At 43.5% G+C, this 21,256-nt stretch overlaps 2 protein-coding genes across 2 annotated transcripts in view; one reads left to right on the forward strand and one right to left on the reverse strand.

Annotated features, from left to right (window-relative positions):
* The window catches only part of LOC121921835 (zinc finger protein 850-like), a 17,333-nt gene extending 8,650 nt beyond the window's left edge, over positions 1–8,683 (reverse strand). Inside the window, exons 1-3 of the mRNA XM_042450439.1 lie at positions 8,500–8,683; positions 7,781–7,903; positions 3,882–3,983 (exon numbers count right to left, since the gene is read on the reverse strand). Coding sequence (XP_042306373.1) covers positions 3,882–3,983; positions 7,781–7,903; positions 8,500–8,524 — 250 coding nt within the window. The 5' untranslated portion in view covers positions 8,525–8,683. The remainder of the gene's footprint in view (positions 1–3,881; positions 3,984–7,780; positions 7,904–8,499) is intronic.
* An 845-nt stretch (positions 8,684–9,528) lies between these two features.
* Positions 9,529–19,909, forward strand: LOC121921875 (zinc finger protein 436-like). Its single transcript, XM_042450560.1, has 3 exons — positions 9,529–9,705; positions 12,329–12,443; positions 14,559–19,909. The coding sequence occupies exons 2-3, from the start codon at positions 12,329–12,331 to the stop codon at positions 16,517–16,519; spliced, it is 2,076 nt and encodes a 691-aa protein (XP_042306494.1). The 5' UTR covers positions 9,529–9,705; the 3' UTR covers positions 16,520–19,909.
* The last annotated feature ends 1,347 nt before the right edge of the window (positions 19,910–21,256 follow it).

Genomic DNA, 21,256 nt, shown 5'->3' on the forward strand with positions numbered 1-21,256 from the left:
TAATGAAATAAAATAAAACAAGCAATAATAAAAATTAATAAAATAAAATAAAAACAAACAATAATAAAAATTAATAAAATAAAATAAAAACAAGCAATAATAAAAATAATAAAATTAAATAAAAACAAGCAATAATAAAAATTAATGAAATAAAATAAAACAAGCAATAATAAAAATTAATAAAATAAAAAATAAAAAGCAATAATAAAAATTAAAAAAATTAAATAAAATAAGTATTTTATATTTTAAAAAATAATTTAAAACCCCCAAAATACCAAGGCAGACCTAATGGCCACTGACTCAGCTTTCCTCTTCCTCCTCCTTCTCCTCCTCCTTCTGTGGCCCAATTCTGCCCTGGCCTTCAGGCACCCTTCCTCCTCCTCCTCCCTCCTCCTCCTCCTTAGGATGGCTGGCGCAGGAAGAAGGGAAGTGGGGCAGGCACGTGCGCGCGCGCGGAGGGAATGGAGCAGTCGCACGCACGGAGAGAATGGAGCAGGCGCGCGCGCTGCCACTGGCCCCTACTGAGGCCTGGGCCGCGCACAAGCCCTCCCAGTGGGGGCGCGGTGGCAGCGGCGCTTCTGCCGCCGGCCCACCGAGGAAGAGGAGGAAGGTGGAGCCGGAGGAAGAGGTGGGTCGGCGCGGCAGCGGCAATGGCCGGAGCGGACCCCTCAAACCGGGAACAAGGCACGGGTGGGGGTCCAAACCAGACCGTGACCGGGAGAGGCCCCCCAAAACCGTGAATGGCACGGGGGCTGCTGGGTTATGGCAAGCCTAACTCCAGGGGACCTATGACCCCATGGGGTGCTTCATGGATGTGTAGACTAGCTGGAGCAGGAGGACACACAATGCATGTGTTATCTGCAACTCTGCCATCTTTGAGACCATGGAGTCTGGCATCTTGTGGCAAGGAACTCAACCATCACTGTGATGGCCCAGCAGACTGGCCCGCTCCTGCTCCTGTTCTCCAACAGTGCCTATCCCATATGGAAGTGACTCATGAAGCCATACCAGGGCATCATCAATGCCAAGATGATACTGTCCAACAAGAAACTGAATCACATCAGGAATGTTGTGGAAAGGGCATTAGGCACCTGAAGGCATGCTGGAGGTGCCTTGCTGGCACGTTGCATGTGGCCAAAGAGAAGCTCATCGCCATCGCTCATGCATGATCCTCCACAACCTGTACGAGACAAAGGGCAGGGTGTTGGACGAGGGCCACTGCCACAGGTGCCAGTTCATGCTGCCCACCCCAGGGGCACCCATGAAGGACAATGAAGACTGAAAGGGAGGCAGTGTGAGAAGCCATGGCACAGTTCTTCTACACAGGGAGAATGTGACATTTTTCTGTCTCACACACACGATCTCAGGATGCCAATCTAACCTGTCATGCAAAGCAACTCAATAAACATGTCCCATCATCCACTTTCTGTGTATGGCTATTATTAATGCTTGCATGCAGTCATTCCCAACTAAGTTGAGTCTGTTATGGTTTATTGTATTGTCATTTTGGCTATCGGGGTTTGTATATTGGGAGGAGGTTGGAGGGTTGTTGCTGTTTTTATATAGTTCTTGCTGTTTTTATATTGTTTTTAACGTGTATGTACACCACTATGATCTAAAAAAGGAATAGCGGTATATAAATATTATTATTATTATTATTATTATTATTATTATTATTATTATTATTATTATTTGCTCAAGGGACACACACACACACACACACACACACACACACACACAGAGCAAGGGTGCAAAAGTCCAAGGAAGGGACAGCTGGCACCAGTGATCCTGGCCACTGAAATAAACATCACTCCAATGTCTAACCAATGCTCCAAAAATGTATCAAGTCCCCCCAGTCCATGCCTTCCCAATGACAACCCAATAGTTACTATTATGGCCACCCAATAGTTGTGAACTCTAGGTACAACCATTGGGGTCCTGAATTAAACTTGTCTTGCAGAGGTCTGGACTGGACAGTGCAAGGTGAGCTGAGACCCCCTCAGCCACACCAGCACTTAAATGGTCATGCAGCTGTGTGAAGGGAACCAAGACCGTACAATGACTGCCAGGAGAATCATGTATTGGAGCAACAAGGAGGTGGGCATCCTCCAGGACAACCTCAACCTCATGATGAGCAGCAACAAACCTCTGGGTTGCCCATGCCCTCTGCTACTGGGGCTTTGAGAAGGCAACCCTTCAGTGCCACACAATGTTTAAGCACTGAAGACTGTCTTCTTAAAAGCCCTGGAAGAGTATGGGGAGGAGCCCTGTTAGGAATCGGCCCATCTCCTGCCACTGGCTGCATGCCCTCTGAGTGAGGGCAAGCCAGCCAAGTTGCCTGGAAAGATGACCTCCAGGTGAGTGCTGGGTCCATGGCCTTATCCCCTCCAGCCCTACTTATCCCTCCCCCTACCACATGTTATAATAATAATAATAATAATAATAATAGGTTTTATTTATATACCGCCCAATCACTGGGAATCCGAGTGGTTTACAACAGAGGGGATAATAGACAGTTCCCTGCCCTCAGGCTTACAATCTAAAAGACACAACACAAAAGGAGAAGGGAATGGTGAAGTGTGGAGAACATCAAGTCCAACAGTTCTTCTCTCCCTCTGAGGCCTGGACCAAGGTAGATGGACCAGAGAGAGGGCTCTTCTTCTTCAGGCTAGCCCTAGTGGAACTGGGCCAGCCTGTTCTCTCCCTCACTGGCCAAAAGATGACAGTTATGGAGGGAGGGGCCTCTATCTTCAGACTAGCCCCTGATGATGCTGGGCCAGCCTATTCTCTCCCTCCCAGGCTGAAGGATGACAATTACGGAGGGAGGGGCCTCTTTCTTCAGACTAGCCCCATATGACGCTGGGCCAGCCTATATGACTAATGGTGTCCTTCATGTCACCTTTCTGTATGTCTCACTATTCCGGTGAGATTTCTTCAGGTGTTCCAGACCACTAGATTGTCTCCATATGGCTATGAGGTGAGCTATATCCACAGAGCACCAGGACACCTCTCTCCCTCTTCTTGGCTCGCTCATAGATGGCTCTGTCATTACGCCCGCTGTGGGTGACAATCCCCAACAGTGCAGCAGGACAATGGTGAGCACGTGTGGTGGTAAGCCAAGAGCAGTGGCGCCGGAGAGTGCATGGGTGTCCAGCTTGGAAGTGAAAGTGACAATATATAACTTTCCACCACTGAAACATACAGCAGAGAAAGCTTCAGCTTCCTGCGATACACAGGCCGCATGCTTGGGACTGCTATGAAAGTCCATCATTTTTAGAAGCGCTCCTGCGTCTTTACACACAGGATTAGGGTTAGGGTTAGGATAGAGAACTCCTTTGGCACTGCTCTAGCATCAGGGCATTTATATGTAGGGTTGAAGGTGTGTACTTTCAGGGCTAGGTCAGATTATTCCAGGTTCTTTTTAGTCTGGCTTTTCTCTGCTTAGTGTGGCCATGTGCTTACAGCTTACAGCTGCTTTGAGGGCATGCGTCATGTAAACGCCACTTGGTCAAAGCAGCCAGAAAATACTTTATTTGGCTCGTCTGTATTGGGCCTTATAGTATTAGGATGGTAAACAAAATTAGACATTTATTACATTTATTTTCACTTTGAAGACACAAATGGTGTATTATTTAGGAACCCAGACTTACATTGCAGAATTAATGCAGTTTGACACAGCTTTGACTGCTATCGCTCAATGCTATGGTATCCTGGGATTTGTAGTTTTGTGACATATTCATCCTGCTCTGTCAGAGAGCTTGGGTACCACAACAAATTACAAATTCCAGGATTCTATAGGATAGGGTCAGGGCAGCTAAAGTGGTGTCAGATTACTTTATTTCTTCGATGTGGATACATCCCTGGCTAAAACAAGCTCTCACCTGAGGAAGCAGGCAAGAAGGCTTCATTCCTCTCAGAGCTCTGGTGATACACAACCCAAAGATGTTCGTCCTCTTCCTTCTTTATGATCACAGAAGGGAAATCTGGTTAGAGGAAAGACAAAACCAAAAACATTTCACATCAAAGTACTTTCAGGTATTCAAAGCATTTCTTCATATATTTCCTAGGTTTAAACATTATAGAAGGAACAGATGACTGAACTGAGGCTGTTGTACTTCTTTTCATACCATGAAACTGTGGGATTCGCTGAGAAAGATAACAGTACTTGGTAAAATGGAAGGCAATAGGAAAACAGGGAGACTACACTACAGGTGTATTGAGTCAATCTAGGAAGCCATGGCTGCCCTGAGTTTACAAGACTTGAGCAGGGTAATTGAGGACTTGGAAGTCTCTCATTCATAAGTGTTGTTTCCAACTTATGGCAACCCTAAGGCGACCCTATGATGGGGTTTTCTTGACAAGATTTGTTCAGAGGAGGTTTGCCATTGCTTTCCCGACACTAAGAGTGTGCGACTTGCCTAAAGTCACCCAGTGGATTTCCATAGCCAAGCAGGGATTCGTAATCCAACACTCAAATCACTAAACCACATTGCTTTCTCATTCTCTTTCTCAATCATAGAGTCACCATAAAGCGAAGCAAATAACAACCACAACAAATTATACAAAAACCTAGTGTGTTAGCCATTGTCAGGCATTAATTTTTAAAACTATATATAAAAGAGCAAAAGCTCTTTGGGCAATTCACAAAATAAAGGTTAAAAAAGCAAGATCTTAAAATGAGTACAGTTGTCCCTCCCTTTTTGCGGACTTGGGAGTCCGCAGTTTTGCTCTTCGTAGTTTGAATCAGTGGTTGGTTGACTCTACAGATGCTGAGCGTGCTGATATGGTGGGCCCACTGTATATGGCTGGCATCCTAAACAGCAGTGATTCCCAACCTTTTCTATTCGGGAAATGTTCGGTTAATATTCACACTTTCTACAAAAGTACTCTTGGCCCTCCACATTTGCTAGGGTTAGGAGCACAGGACCTTTGTGAATGTGGAAAAATGGCAAATAACAAAAACACTTGCTTTTACCTGAGAGATCACCACTCTAGGAATTTCTAGGTCCTCCAGTACAACTCTGTGGTCAGCATCTGCCAGATATTGACCATAGAACTGTGCTGGAGGATCTGCAAATGCCTAGTGGAGTGTTCTTTCTAGGAATCTCTAGACCCTCAGTGTGATTTTTGTTTAGAGTTAACCACAGAATTGTGCTAGAGGACATAGATATTCCTAGAGATAGAGTTGCCATAACCCGGCTGCAACCGGGAATTTCCCGGTTTTGGCAGCCCCTGGCCCCTCCCGTCCCGGGTGCCGCCAAAAACCGGGACAACCCCGGTTGTAGCTGGGTTGTGGCACTTGACCGCACTGCCCTCCTCCTCCTCCACTGCGCGGAGGAGGAAGAGGAGGGCCGTGCGGCCTGGGGCGGAGGAGGCGAAGGGGGAAGCCCCGCGCCATCCTCCCCGCCTCCCCGCACGCCCCTGCACCACCCGCGCCACTCCCCGCCGCGCCCCTGCGCCACCCACCTCCTCTCCTCTGCCCTCCTCTGCCCGCCCCCACTGTGCGGCGCATGGAGGAGGGGGAGAGAAGAAGGAAGAGGAGGAGGAGGAGAGGAGGAGGAGGAGGAGGGGGAACAGAAGGAGGAGGTGGTGAATGGCCAGAGGCCTCAATGTTTTTAATTTGTTTTGCGTGCTTTAATTGCTAACAAGTCTCCCTTGCTTTGACAATGATAGTGTGGTGATGATGATGATGATGATGATATGAGTCAGCTTGAGAGGCATGCAGGCACTGTTTCAGAAGCCAAGAGAGTGTCACCTTCCAAAGTGCCTTTTCTGTGTGTTTTTGGATCTTTAATGGTGATATTGATAACAGCAAGCCTCTGAGGCATGGCCAATGTAAATTGCTGTGATTTTTACAAACTCATGCGCAGTGAAGAAAAACCAAAGTCCCTCGCCCAAGTACACACTTCTGAGAAGTACACTTGGTGCAAGAACTGTGAAACCACCTTGACATGTTCAATATGCATATCCATGTTAAACCATGCTAAGTGTTAAACCCAAGGGGTTTGGTTATGGAATAAGCCTCTGAAATATGCAAGAGGCCATGTTAAATAAAGCCATGTGAAATGCCCAAATGTGCTTTTGTGTATGTTTTGGAATGGGGGAGGGGTGTTTGGCCAGAAAGGGAAGTCCATTTCTGCCATCTGTCTAGAAATAATGCCCAAATGTCTTCCATTTTGATCATGCCTAAGAAACAGGCATTTAGATTAACATTTTTTAAAAACCATCAAATTTTTTTGCATGTCCTCCATTTTTTAAAAACCGTGTCCTACATTTGTCCCGGTTTGGAGGTCCTGACTGGCAACCCTACCTAGAGAGAACATATTAATAAAATCCGTGAATAATCAAATCTGCAAAAATCAAAGCTGCAAATGTGGAGGGGCGAGTATAAGATGAGGAAGTTTAATTTCTAATTTTTAAACTGTAAATTGAACTACAAACAATATTGCAGGTACTGACAAACTGAACTTTTTTTTAAAAAGCTTTTCACTCAGTGTATAAACTGCCAATCTAAAGTGAGTAATTTATTCAGCAATATTTTTAACTACTGTAAATTGTAAAATTCTCTCCTTTAGATTAAACAAACGATGGAACTACTATCTATGCTACACTGTCACCTACTACCATTTCTCAAGGTACACTGAAAGCTGGCTGAGTGGTGAATTGCGACTTGTCACACAAGACACAAACCACTCTTTATAGCACCCCCTGAAATTCTACCTCGCACCCCCTGGGGTTGCAGGCACTCAAGGAACTCCTGCTATACAGTATTTACAATGCTGTAAACACATTGTAACTTTTGGAATTCATATTGTACCTACATTGCAAACAAGCAAAAGAGACCCTTAGAAGCTAGGAAGCCACCCCGCCACAGGCATTTCCAGGGTATTGGGGAGATGAACAATGACTGAAGAAGCATCCATCCCTTTCCTGGCAGCAAGGTGCCAGAAGAGCCCTGGTGACATAGTGGTTAAATGCTACTGTTGCCACCATGTTGTGAGTTTGCTCCCAGATGGCCCCAGGGTTGACTCAGCCTTCCATCCTTTTGTAGGTCAGTAAAATGAGTACCCAGATTGTTGGGCGCAATTGGCTAACAGATTGTAAACTAGAGAATGCTGAGTTCACTATGAAGCGGTATAGAAATGGAAATGCTACTGCTATTGCTAAGATGCTTTGCAACAGGGAGCTGCAGGGCACCTTGGAGGTCCTGTTGCAGCTGCCTGACTTGTAAGGTAGGTACAGTATTTAGGGGTTGCATCAGGAAACACAGCTACAGCAATGGAGCTCTATTACTGCAGCGATGTCTCCTGATGTAAGACCTTGGCCATAAATATAGTGTGTGTGCATAAAAATGTAATGGGGAAGCACACAGTCATGTGAACATGCACCAGTAATCTGAAATAATACAGCCAAGACACAGCCAATCCTCATATAATTTCTCCAATTTCTGATTTTTACAATGGGCCCTTGGTATTCACTGGGTTTTGTCTCCAGGACCTTCCATAGATACTAAAACCAGTGGATACTCAGTCCTACTATATACAGTGGTGTAATAAAATGGCGTCTCTTATATAAAATGGCAAAATCAATGCTTGCTTTTTGGTATTTTGGGGCATTTTTGGGGCGTTTTCAAGCTGTGGATCATTGAATCCATGGAGCTGTGAATATGGCAGGCCGACTGTATATCAAAGGGGTCTTAGCTTAATTCCTAGGGCGAATCACGAGAGAGTCAAGCAGATGTCTTTGATAAAAGAGTAAGAAATCTGGGTCCATTGCTCACCTGAAATTTCTCTTTCCTGGGGAGACGAGTTCAGTGACTTCCCTTCTTGTTGTGACTCTGATGTCAGCCATGGTTGGTTCTCTTCCTCCTCCTGCTCTACCTTTATTATCACATCCGGAAGTTCTGGTCAAGGAGGAATAAGACACAGAAAGGATCAAGGGTACTGCAAACAAATGCAGCAGGTGGAGCGTTAGTTTAAGATTGGGAAGACCCAAGTCCAGATTCCCATTTGGAATCTGAATTGCAGAAATAATGCAGTTTGACACCGCTTTTAGTACCATGGTTCCATGCGATCAAATTCTGGGATTCATAGTTCTGTGAGATATTAAGCCTTCCCTGTCAGAGTGTTCAGCATTTAAAACTGGTGTCAAGGTTATTTCCACAGTGCAGAGGCACCCTGAGAAGTCTAAATATCCCCCCCACCAGACTGCCAATCCCAGTTATCCACAGGATGGAGCTGTAGCACTTAAAGTGGTGTCAAACTGCATTCTTTCTGCAATGTAGAATGCACCCTCTGCTGACCAAAAAGGGATCTACTCTGGATCTAAGATGAGGATGGGAGGAAAGGGCCATGAAGGGAGGTTGCAGGTATTCCCAGACCTCCATAAAAAGTGAGGTGTTGGAATGCCTCGTTTCCAAATCTGCTTCCCCCAAAATCTCCATTTCTTCCCCTCCTGCCCACCTCCAGAAACCCAAATCTCTCTCTTCCTCTGACTCACCAGCTCCTCCTTGCAAGCTCTGCATGGCAGCCTTGCAGAATGGCAGGATTCCCAGTTTGGATTTAGGATGGAAAGAGCGACACCCAAATCCTAAGGTTCAGGATGGGGGGAGAAAAGGGAACCTGGGAAGCACGGGGGGGGGGGCAGGAAGGAGGGTCACTTTCCTCCCCTCTTCATTTCCCTTAAACCCACCTCTCCCTCCCATCTATATTTCTCTCTCTCTCAGCCTGATCCAGTCTAGGAAAAGAGATCTCTCTCTGTTTAACCCATTGAGCAGTTTCTCAGAGTGGAAAGACTGGGGCAAGGAGAGGGCAGAGCCCCTCTCCATCATAATAATAGTGATAATAATAATAATCATGATGATGTTGATGATGATGATGATGATAAGGAAAGACTTATAAATGGAAAGACTGTGGCAGGGAAAAGGCAGAGCATCTCTCCATAATAATAGTAATAGTAATAATGAAAACTTATTATAAATGGAAAGAATGTAGCAAGGAGAAGCCAGAGCCCCTCTCCATAATAATGATAATAATATTAATAATGATGATGATGAAGACATATTGTAAATGGAAAGACTGTGGCAAGGAGAAGGCAGAGTCCCTCTCCCTAAGCCAGAAGCGACTTGAAGACACACGACAACAATAATTGCTATTGCCTAAATGCCCTAGAAGATCCTGCTTGGTCTTGGAAGCTAAGCAGGGCCAGCCCTGGTTGGTACTTGGATGGGAGACCAAGTGCTGCAGGCTCTGCTTCACAGCTAGCCAAACCAACCCCTTGCCTATTAAACTCATAGGTTTGCCAAGGCACCCACTGGCATGGTTTCCTTCAAAGGGGGGGGGGGGGTTGCCATGGCCATCCTCTGAGGCTGAGAGAGTGTGGCTTCTTGCCCAAGGTCACTGGAGGCAAGGGTGGGCAAGGGTAAGGGCAAGGCAGGGCTTCAGTGGCCGCCACTGAGCATGCGCCTGCCAAGAGCCCCCACCGCGCCGCCCTGTCAAAATAAGAGTCCCCTTCTTCTTTCCCTCTCTGTCTGTCTCTTCTTTTTCTCCCTTCTCCCCCTTTCTCAATCTCTCCCTCTCTCTCTCTTTCCTTCCTCCCTTTCTTCCCTTTGGCTCTCCTTTATCCTCTCCATCTGGCCTGGCGGAAGGGAGCAGACTTGGCTGGAACACCTCCCTCCTGGAGCAGCATAAGTAACCAAAAAGCAAGGTATAGAGTCTATAGAGACCTCTCCCCCAGAAGTTTTTAAAAATGAACATTAAAAAATAATAATGCATGGACTGTAGTTTCTGGAGGGCAGCAGGGAAAGGGACTCCCCCTCCCTCCCTCCCTCCCTCCCTCCCTCCCTCCCTTTCTTTCTTCTTTCTTTCTTTCTTTCTTTCTTTCCTCTCCTTCCTCCTTCCTTCCCTTTCTTTGTTTCTTTCTCCTTCCTTCCTTTCCCTTTTCCTTCCTTTCCCTTCCCTTTCCCCTTCCCTTCGCTGACTTTCGTCTCCTCGCTCCCTTCCTCCCTTCCTCACTTTCTTTCCTCTCCTTCCTTCGTTCAGTTTCTTTCTTTGCTCTCCTCTCTCCCTCCCTACTTCCGTCCCTGTCCTTCCTTCCTTCTCTTCCTCTCCTTCCTTTCCTTCTCCTCTCTTCCGTTCCTTTCCTTTCCTCTCCTTTCTTCTCGTCTCTTCTTCTCTCCTTCCTTCCTTTCTTCCTGCCTTCCTTTTTCCTTTCCTTTCCCTTCCTTCCTTTCTTCCTCTCCTCCCTCCCTCCCTCCCTCCCTTCCTTTATCTTTCCTTTCCCTTCCCCTTCCTTCCTCTCCTCTCCTCCCTTCCTCTTCCCCCTTTTCCTTCCCTTTCCTTTCCTTCTTTCCCTTCTGTTCCTTTCCTTTCCTCTCTTCTCCTTCCTTCCTTTTTCCTTTCCTTTTCCTTCCCCTTCCTTCCTTCCCCTCTCTTCTTCCTCTCCTTCCTTCCTTCCTTTTTTCCTTTCTTTTCCCTTCCCCTACCTTCCTTCTCTTCTCGTTGTCTCCTTCCTTCCTTTCCCTACTTTCCCTTTCTTTCTTTCTTTCTTTCTTTTTCTCTTTCTTTTCCTTTCCCTTCTCTTTCCCTTCCTTCCGCCCTTCCTTTTCTCGTATTCCTTTCCTCTTCCTTCCTTCTTTTCCTCTCCCTCTCCTTCTCTCTCTCTCTCTCCTTCCTTCCCTCCCTCCTTCCTCCTTTCCCTCACAGCCTATTATTCAACACAAGAGGCTACTGGTGGTTGTGACAGTTAGTTTCTCTGGGAACAGCAGAGTACCTCCAGTTCTGGAAATCTGAACAACAGCCACAACAACAAAAAAGAGGAATTCAAAAAAAGAAGCCCAGGGACCGGCTGCTTAGTTTTTAAAGAATTCTTCATGACATAAATCCTTTTTCAATTTCTTAATTGTCAGTTTTGCTCAGTCACAGTTTTGTTAAATTGAAAAGCTTTCCCAGTCTGTCAATGTTAAAAATGTAACCTCTTGAGAGCCTTTCTTTCCCTTCCTTGGTTCCTGGCCCATGTAAGTAGTCTTTCTGGGAAAGTGATTTTTTTGGCCTCATCCACACTGCAGAATTAACCCAGTTTGACACTGCTTTAACTGCCATGGCTCAGTGCTATGGAAATCTGAGAACTGTAGTTTTGGGGAGACATTTAGCCTTCTCTGTCGGAGAGCTCTTACACCACAACAGACTACAAATCCCACAATTTCATAGCACTGAGCCATGATGGTTCAAGTGGTGTCAAACTGGATTGTTTCTGCAGTGCGTATGCAGGCCTTGTCTCCAAGGCTGTATCCACACTGGAGAAATAACCCGGTTTGGTACCGCTTTAACTACCCTGGCTCAAGGCTGTGGAATTCTGGGAGTTGGAGATTGTTGTGGGTCCCAGAGATTACTACCTATATTAAATGAATACTAACCATTATATTAATTAGAGACCCAGTGTGATATAGTAATTTGAGCACTGGATTATGATTCTGGACACCCCAAGTACACTCATGTTGCAAAATTCCCACTTTTTTGTACTTGCTAAATTCCAGGAGGCTTTCAATATAGGAATTAACCTGTGTGTGAACTATGGTGTAAAAATTACATAGGTGTGGGTTTCCCCAAGCACTTATATGATGGAGAGTCATGACTGAGGATTGCCTGTGATGCATACATTTCTGTATGTATCAAGGACATACAAACTGAACGGACATAATGTGTACCAGGGCTCACTAGGACAACAGTTCTCAATTCCAGGGTTCTCTGTCTCTGTATCAGGTAGCAGAGCTGGGTGTGCCATAAAATGGCATCAAAGTATTACTAGATTTTTTGGTATTAGTTTTGTACTGTAGATGGAGGAATGGTGCTTGCGGGTATTATTATTATTATTATGTTGTTGTTGTTATGTGCCTCCAAGTCATTTTTTACTTATAGCAACCCTAAAGTGAACCTGTGATAGGGTTTTCTTGCCAAGTTTCTTCGGATGGGTTTTTCCCCCATTGCTGTCCTTTGAGGCTGAGAGAGTGTGACTTGCCCAAGGTCACCCCGTGGGTTTTTATGCTTGAGCGGGGAATCAGACCCTGATATCCAGCATCATAATCCAGTGGCTCAAACCTATTATTATTATTATTATTATTATTATTATTATTATTATTTCTTACCTGTCTCTCCCCATGGATCGAGGCGGGGAACAACAACAAATAAACAATTAACAGCATAAATTAAACCACATTAATTAAAACATGCAAAAGGATAAATGAGACATACATAACACCACACTGGCTCTCATTTTATTTTATTTATTATTATTTTCTTCAGGTGACTGAATGGTGTTTTTTGTCTTTCAGATGCCAGTGAATTTCCAAGAGGTTGCTGCATATTTCCCAGATGACCAAGCGCCTGTTCTGGATCCAGACCAAAGTATCCTGTACAACAAGAGCATCATCACCCAGGAGCATGCTGGTAATGTGGCTTTTCTGGGTAAAGAGCCCTTAGAAGATGGTTCAGGGACTCAGAACAAAACTTTCTCCAACCACCTGCATGTGTATACATGTACCCTCTGTTTCCAGTGTTCAGGCTGTGAGTGCTGAACCTTATGTACCAAAATGATGCACCCACCGGCATGCACACAAACACACCCATGAGCAAAAGGGAGGTATCTACAAACCTGAGGATTGGGACTGCTCACTTGCATATGTACAAAACGCTTGATGGTAAAAGAATATTAAAAGTAAGGGGGCAAAATCTAGAATGGTAAGAAATGAAATTGAAAATATAAAGGTGCTCAGGTCCCTCTTATGGATGCTATTAGTTTTCCCTCCTGAGTTAAACAATCAGAAAATTCAAATGTGTTACCTGCGTGATGCTCCAAGAATCTCTGGTTGTTAGACAGGGTTTAATCTGCTGCTGAATAGAGCACTAACCGTGGTATATTGAGGATTCTGGGAATTACAGCCAGCCCACCATATCCACAGATTCTTCATCCATGGATTCAACCATCCATGGCTTGAAAATATTCCAAAAAGATATAAATTCCAAAAAGCAAACCTTGATATTGCCATTTTATATAAGGGAAACCATTTTACGTCTCCAATGTATATAATGGGACTTGAGCATCCACAGATTTTGGTATCCACAGGGGTTCCTGGAACCAAACCCCAGCGGATACTGTATCCAAACAGAGTATCAATTAGTAATGCCATTTGTTTATTTAAAATATTAGAATCACAGAAATGGAAGAGACTGCAAAGGCCATCCAGTCCAACCCCCTGCCATGCAGGAATGCACAATCAAAGCACTGCTAACAGATGGCCATCCAGTCTCTGCTTAAAAACCTCCAAAGAAGGAAATTATAAGACTCTCTTAGGCAGGCTGTTCCATTGTTGAACAGCCCTTACTGTCAGTTCTTGATAATGTTGAGGTGGCATCTCCTTTTCTGTAGCTTGAATCCAATGTTCAATGTCCTAGTCATTTGTACTTTAAGCCCCCACAGAGCTCCTCATGCTAACCTACTGCCACCAACTGTGAGAGTTTCCACTTATCCCCAATGCGAGCACCTGCTACTGTCCCACAGTTGTGGCCATTAACTGTGCAGACCTCCAAGAAGCCCACTTGGTTCCTTTGCAAGACTGGATTTCTCTTATATTGACCCTGGACACCACCATAGACACTGTGTCTGAACTTAAACCTTCCCATATTCTTGATGCAGTTTTCTGAGGCAAAAGCATATACAGGTTGAGTATCTTGAATATCCCTTATCTGAAATTCTGTAATCTGAAATTCTCCAAAATTGTCCACATGGGTGGTAGATATAAGGACACCTTTGCTTTCTGATTGTTCAATGGACTCAAGCTATGTTTCATGCACAAAATTACTAAAACTATTGTGTATAAAATTACCGTCAGGCTATATGTATAAGGTGTATATGAAACATCAATTAGTTTTGTGTTTAGACTTGGGTCCCATCTCTAAGGTATTATGTATATGCAAATATTCAAAAATTCTGAAAAATCTGAAAGGTTCCAAGCATTTTGGATAAGGGATACTCAATCTGTAATACCAAAATAAATAAATAAACAGAAATTGAGCATAACATTACAGATTACCTATTCTATATATCTAAATCACATCTCTCACTCTTTCTCTCATATCCTAACTGACCTTGACTCTAACTAATTTTTATCTCTGACTGTAGCTAACTGAACTAACCACTCAAACTTCTTAACCCAACTAATTCCTAAAACAACTCTGACTCCAGTCTTATCCCCCCCCTTTTCCCAAATCCCATCTGACATTCCACCAAGCACCACACATTCACAACTTTTCCCCCTTACCCTCTCCTAATAGACCCTTACCTTGTTACATCTGCTATACTTTGCATACCCAACCATATTACCTTAATTTATCTAATAAATGCAACAACAATACCCCCAAAGGTCATATCATCACAGGGAGATTAAAGGCTCAACTCCTTGGGGACACCAGAACTTCTGCTCACCCCTGCTCAGTATGGTCTCCCCCTCCCTCCGCTCTGTATGTAAGATTGCTTAAATCCTTGATCTTTCTTTCTTCTAATAGGTGGTAAACAAATGAATGAGAATAAGGAGGACTTTCAGACACAAAAATCTGAGCAAAAGCAACAAACTGGGATGTCACTGGGATTAGCAGGCGAAAATGTTGGCCAATGTTTTGAGAAAGGAGAAACAGCTGTGAATCTCTGTAGGCCAGGGAAACAAACAGAGCACCACATAGCAAAAAGAATAGATAACAGTCTACCATCTATGGGAAATCCCCAGGCTCTTGGCAAAGGCCCATCCCGAAAGCGCATACGCAGATCTCAGGGCCTGAGGACATGCAACGAGTGTGGGAAGACCTTTGCTCAAGCCTCCAACCTTCTGGCACATAAAAGAATCCACACAGGTGAGAAGCCATATAAATGTGTGCACTGTGGGAAAAGCTTCACTGAAAGGTCAAACCGTAACAGACATCAGAGGACCCATTCAGGAGAGAAACCTTATCCGTGTATTGACTGTGGGAAAAGTTTTAGCTTCAAATCCGATCTCATTAGGCATGGAATTACCCATACAGGAGAAAGACCATACAGATGCTCAGATTGTGGGAAAACATTCAGCCACGCCTCAACCCTGATTAGACATGAAAATATCCATACAGGAGAGAAACCCTATTCCTGTACAGATTGTGGGAAAAGTTTCACTCAGAGTTCATCCCTTCTAGCGCATAAAAGGCTCCACACAGGAGAGACCCCATTCATATGCCCCGTTTGTGGGGAGAGTTTCAACTGGAAGTCACACCTTATCACACATGAGAGAACCCATACTGGAGAAAGACCGTACAAATGCTCCAAGTGTGGGAAAAGCTTCATTGAGAAGTCCAAACTGAATAGACACCAGAGGACTCATATGGAAAGGGAAAGTCATAAGTGTGAAGAGTGTGGGAGAGTCTTTACTATCAAATCCAATCTCGTGAGGCATCAGATAGCCCACAAAGGAGTACAATCATTCATATGCCTCAGCTGTGGAAAAACCTTCAACCAGTTGTCAAAGCTGGTCAGGCATGAGAGGGTCCACACAGGTGAGAAGCCTTATTCCTGTGCGGATTGTGGGAAAAGCTTCAGCCAGACCTCTGAACTCCTTAGGCATGAGAGGATCCACACAGGAGAGAAACCATACAAATGTGCCCTCTGTGGGAAATGCTTCAATCGGAGGTCACACCTCAGCACACATGAGGCAACCCACCTGGGAGGCCATCCATATGAATGGCAAGACAGCAAGTCAAGGTACGAAGGCAGCTCCTTCCTTATTGCCGGCACAAATCCACCCAAGCAGATTTATTTGGAGGGCCATCCCTCTAAATATTCAGAGGGCAAAAAGGACTACAGTCACAGCTCCCTCCTCATTGCAGGTGTGAACCCACATGGGCAAGCACAGATCGGAGGCCAACTCTATGAATGGCAAAACAGCGAAACAAGCTACACTCACTGCTCACTCATTGTGACGGGCAAGAGCCAACAAGAAGAGATGCACAAAGAGGATCAACCATATAAATGCTTGGAGACTGATGCACGCTACAGGAACAGCCCATTCTTTATAAACAATGCAAATGCCCAGGAGGGAAAGGCTGCGGGGACCCAACTCTATCATTGCCTAGTTGGTGACAAATGTTGCAATGACTCCTCACTCCTTAAAGAGAGAGGAGAGACCACCCAAAGCGAGGAGAATGAGTTTAAATGTTCTGAGTGTGGAAAGAACTTCAACTGGAGGTCGCATTTCATTCGGCACAAGAGAATTCACACAGGGGAAAAACCATATGGCTGCCCAGATTGTGGGAAAAGCTTCAATAGGCGATCACACCTTGTTAGGCATGGAAGAACCCATATTGGGTTGAGGCCATATTCTCAGACCGCAGAGGAAGTGTCAAACCAGGAGCAAATTATCTTAAGCTCAAGTGAATCCACAGAGGAAGAAAATGAAATTAGCACCCAGTGTGTTGAAGCTTCTGTTGTGGTTCATACTGTATAAGACACTGGCACACCTGGTTAAATAGTGGAGAGAAATTCTGTGATAGGAAAATTTTCAGATCAATGTACAGTGCAGCTTTATATACACATAATATATGTTCAGGAGAAACAGTAGCAGAAGTTCATACAGGTTGAGTCTCCTTTATCTGAAATGCTTAGGACTAAAAGGATTTTGGATTTCATATTTTTTGCGGGATTTTGAAATAGCTATATTTGCATATACATACATAATGAGGTATCTTGGAGATGGGGCCCAAGTCTAAATACAACATTTATTGATTCTTCATATACATCTGATACATATAGCCTGAAATTAATTTTATACATAATATTTTAAATAATTTTATGCATGAAACAAAGTTTGTGTGCATTGAACCATCAGAAAGCAAAGGTCTGCCTGTCTTGGCTATATGGGAAAAGTTTTGGGTTTTGGAGTATTTTTCTGCATAAGGGACACTCAGTCTGTACAAATAGATGAGGTGGTAAAACTGCTCCTGGACATAACAGTACTTAAGATTGCCAGACAGGAATGTTTCCTCATATGAAACAACATAGAATATGTCTTGAATATAGAAATTAGCTTGTCAGGTAGAAAAATTCTAGATTAATTTTTCCTCTAACACATTTGTTGCATACACACAGGGATGATTTTCATGTTTATGTGTTCCTTTACCCAGACTCTGAAGTGGTATATTCCAAGAACAGCTTTAACACCTCATCTGCACTTTGTGTAAATCCTGTCCATTGTCAAACTATGAAAAGAGCTGGTAATTTTCTGTCCAATCCCAGGCCTTTGAAAGCACTGGAGATAAACCATTTGGCTTCTCTCTCAGTGGACCGTCAGGAAATCTTTGTTCTGAGGTCAAGACCTACCAGAGAATCCATATTGGAGGAAGAAGGAATATATAGCAAAATATCTGTTAAAGTCCAAATCTTGCTGTATGCCAGAAAAGACCTTGACATTAAAAGACTTAAAATCTCCCCTCTTTAAGACAGTCAGAACCCAGAATTAGATGTGAGTTTATTGATTCCAGCAGGCTTTGGCAAACCTAACTATTGATAGAATAAGACTGTATATCCTTATTGTCCATTACTAGCAGTTCCTTATATCTATATAGAAAGAGACAAAATTGCTAAGCCTTTAGACCGAAGATAGTGATGGATAGTTCTCAGTTTATTTGTGGAACTGTATTGTGGGATGACCTGCCTTTAAACTGAGAAAAGGCATTGCTGATTATATCTAAATTAGTCTAGAAATGTTTATTTGGAAAAGAAAATGGATTGTATGTTCTCCTGCCACTCCTTCTTCCAGTGAATAACTGAAAATATGGCCCTGCAGACATTGCTAGACTCGTGTTCCCATCAGCGCCAGCCTCCATGGCCAATGATGGGTGTTGAAGTTCAACAGTGCCTGGAAGTGTAATCAGTGTAGTAGATGAAGTGGTGGGTGTTGTTCCTGCTTGAGACTATATTTAGGAAGATAGCTTAGCTGGATGTTCGTCCACATTAGAAAGTTCTTGAGTATGGAGCATTAGATGCCCGGGATATAAGACAGCCATCAATCTTGAGTCATCTTAAGACAAATGCATTTTATTTGATCTTGGATTGCAGTATATTTTGTGAGGTCCAGTGGCTTGTGCTAAGCTTATTCTAACCTTAAAGACTTTGGGAGTGCATCTACCCTGTAGAAATAACACAATCTGGCACCATTTTAAGTGCTGTAGCTCCATCCTGTGGAATCCCGGAATTTGTAGCATTGCAAGGTCTTTAGCCTTCTCTGCCAAAGATTGTTGATGCCTCACAAAACCATGGCATTTAAAGTTGTATCAAACTATATTATTTTTACAGTGTAGACATCCTGGATTGTTTTTGCTGCAGTTTGCCTATCCACCCTGACAAACACTATAAAAGAAGAAAGGAATATTTCTGGTTTAACAATTTCCTTGGAAGGATAGTCTTCTGCACACAGGATTTTTTTTCCATGGAGAATATGCATCCAAACAAACCTGGCCTCAGGAGTGATAAATCTCAAGAACATAACTGACCCGATATCCTGGATTTTGGATATTGGGTCCTTTCACACTACTCAATAATAGCACTATGATTCCACTTTAACTGCCATGGGGTTTGCAGTCTAAGGTATTGAGCCAGATAACTCGAGTAGCTCTTCATGGCAATTAAAGTGGAATCATAGTGCTTAATACCCCTTTGAACCCCGCATTTCTACAAGAAGCAGAGGCAACAGTATGCAGCCCACAGGTAGGTGGTTGTGTGGTGACTACACATGTGTGTGTCCTGGCGCATCATTGACTGGAGTTTCCTAGCACATTTGCTTCATGTATTAAGTGCAATGATATACAGGCGTGTGTGTGGTCATTCTGCATCAGGATGGGGAAAACCTAGTGAAGTTTGGGAGATAGGTAAGGAAGGCTTACCTGATGGGGAAACCTCAGCTTGCCGTCGGGGCTTCTGGATCCACAGGGATCCACAACTGCACCCAAAACAGACTTGGGATACTGGCAGCGCTGTCCACAAACTCCAGGTCAATGGCACACCCAGCCGAAGGTGCTTCCTTTTGACCTCTATCACAATGGGGATTCTCCAGAGTTTCTGGTCTGATCTGGAGCAAACCCTCTGGAGAATCACCCTGAAGTGCAGATAAGAGATTATGTACTACTGGATGTAACTGGAGATTGTGAACTGTGTGCCACCTGTTTTGGACCCATGCATCACCCAAAGAGGTAAGTACCGGAATGTTTATTTTCCTCAGTGCGGACACAGTACCAGTCGACTGCTGGAAATATATGCTATTCCATAATCCATAGAAGTCTTCAGTTGGTGGAATGAATGAATGAATGAATTTTAGGATTTTGGTGCTGGCTAGCCTTAATAAAGTATTAAATATTTAGACATCCAGTACACAATCTCAATTTTTTAAATCCATCTGCAAATACACTTGAAAATCTCTTTCACTTTCACTGCAGCAAATGTGTTTATATTAAGACACATATACCGGTAGGCAGATGTGTATTTCGTTAATCTATGGTTGCTAAATTGCGTTTCAGATGGCAAAAATAGCTGTTGGGTTGGGGAACAATGGATACTGAATATTTTGTTACATATATTTGTGCCATGTTATATTTCCACAACGCTTATGTCAATACTCACAGCGTTTGAAGAATACCAAATGGCTTGTTTGTAGGGATTACTTTCATTGTACATTGTTCGTTCTCCATCCTTTTCTAAGATGGTGTTCCAAAAATTCAAGAGAGCAAATGTTGTGCTATACAAAATAGTCCAGAATTTGTGACATCTATAATGTAAGATAATGTTTTATTCCCCATATTGACAATTGTTATTAAACTTGTTTTAGAAAATTACCACTGAAGACTTGTCTTGTCCATCTCCACAATATATCGTTTCTATACAGATGTTCCAGGATATTTCAGAAGCTGTTACAACAGCTTTGTGAGCTATATTGGTTGCATTATGCTAAGAGTGCATGTGGTGCTATCTCTTTCTCTCCCTTAAAATTCTTCCTGAAAAGCCACCTTTTGGCATAGCAAATATCCCTGCATTTCCCCATATTATTCCTATCTTGTGGTGTTACTGTAATTGTAAACTCCATGAAGGCAGAGACTTTTGTATTTCTTTTTAAAACTGTAAGATATCAGGGAGCCACCACTGATAGCTTTTGTCTTCACAGCAGCCCTATGATGTGAGTCATGGTTTCTTGGACTCGCCCACCTCACAAGGCTGTTGTGTAGATAAAAAGGGAGGAGGAGAGTCATATGTGGAGAAAGGGCAAGATATACCTCATACAGTCGGCTCTCCATAGCCACAGATTCTGCACCATAGCCACTATCTACGGCTTGAAAATTAATAATAATAATAATTATAATAATACCAAACAGAAAAGTTTGATTTTGCTATTTTACATAAGGAACACCATTTCACTATGTCATTTTATTTAATGGGATTTGAGCATCCAGATTTTAGTATCCATGAGAGGTCCTGGAATCAAACCCCAGTGTATACAAAGGGCTCACTGTAAATGTAACTAATAAATTGTGTTGCTGTGTGCTTTCAAGTCAGTTCCAACTTAATGGCAACCCTAAGGTGAACCTGTCACAGGGTTTTCTGGGGCTGAGAGTGTGTGACTCACTTAAGGTCACCTAGTGGGTTTTCATGGCTGAATGTGGATTCAAACCATGGTCTCCCAGGGTCCTAGTCCAAGAATGAAACCACTATACCATGCTGGATCTCAACTGAAAAAATAACAGCAAATTTTTAAAAAAAGTCAATCCTCCACTTGTAATACACACACACCACTGATAGCTTTTCTCTTCACAGCATCCCTGTGATCTGTGTGTTATTTTGGCATGTGAGACAAACGATTCCCATATGTCCCTCTCCCCATGCAATAAAAGTACAGTAGTAACAACAAGAAATCAAATAATAATGAGGAAATCAAAACAGCTAAAGAGTTCCCATACTTTGGATCAATTATTGATCAGAATAAGGACTGCAGTCAAGAAATCAGAAGTCTAGGATTGGGAAGGGCAGCTAGGAAAGAACTAGAAAAGATCCTAAAGTATAAAGATAAACTGCACACTAAAGTTAGAGTAGTCCAGGCCACTGTATTCCCCATCACCATGTATGGATGCAAGATCTAGATAGCGAAGGAAGTGGATGGAAAGAAAATAAAATCATTTAATCCATGGATTAAAAAAAATCT

This window comes from Sceloporus undulatus, chromosome 2, assembly GCF_019175285.1.
Source record: "Sceloporus undulatus isolate JIND9_A2432 ecotype Alabama chromosome 2, SceUnd_v1.1, whole genome shotgun sequence".
Classification (NCBI taxonomy): domain Eukaryota; kingdom Metazoa; phylum Chordata; class Lepidosauria; order Squamata; family Phrynosomatidae; genus Sceloporus; species Sceloporus undulatus.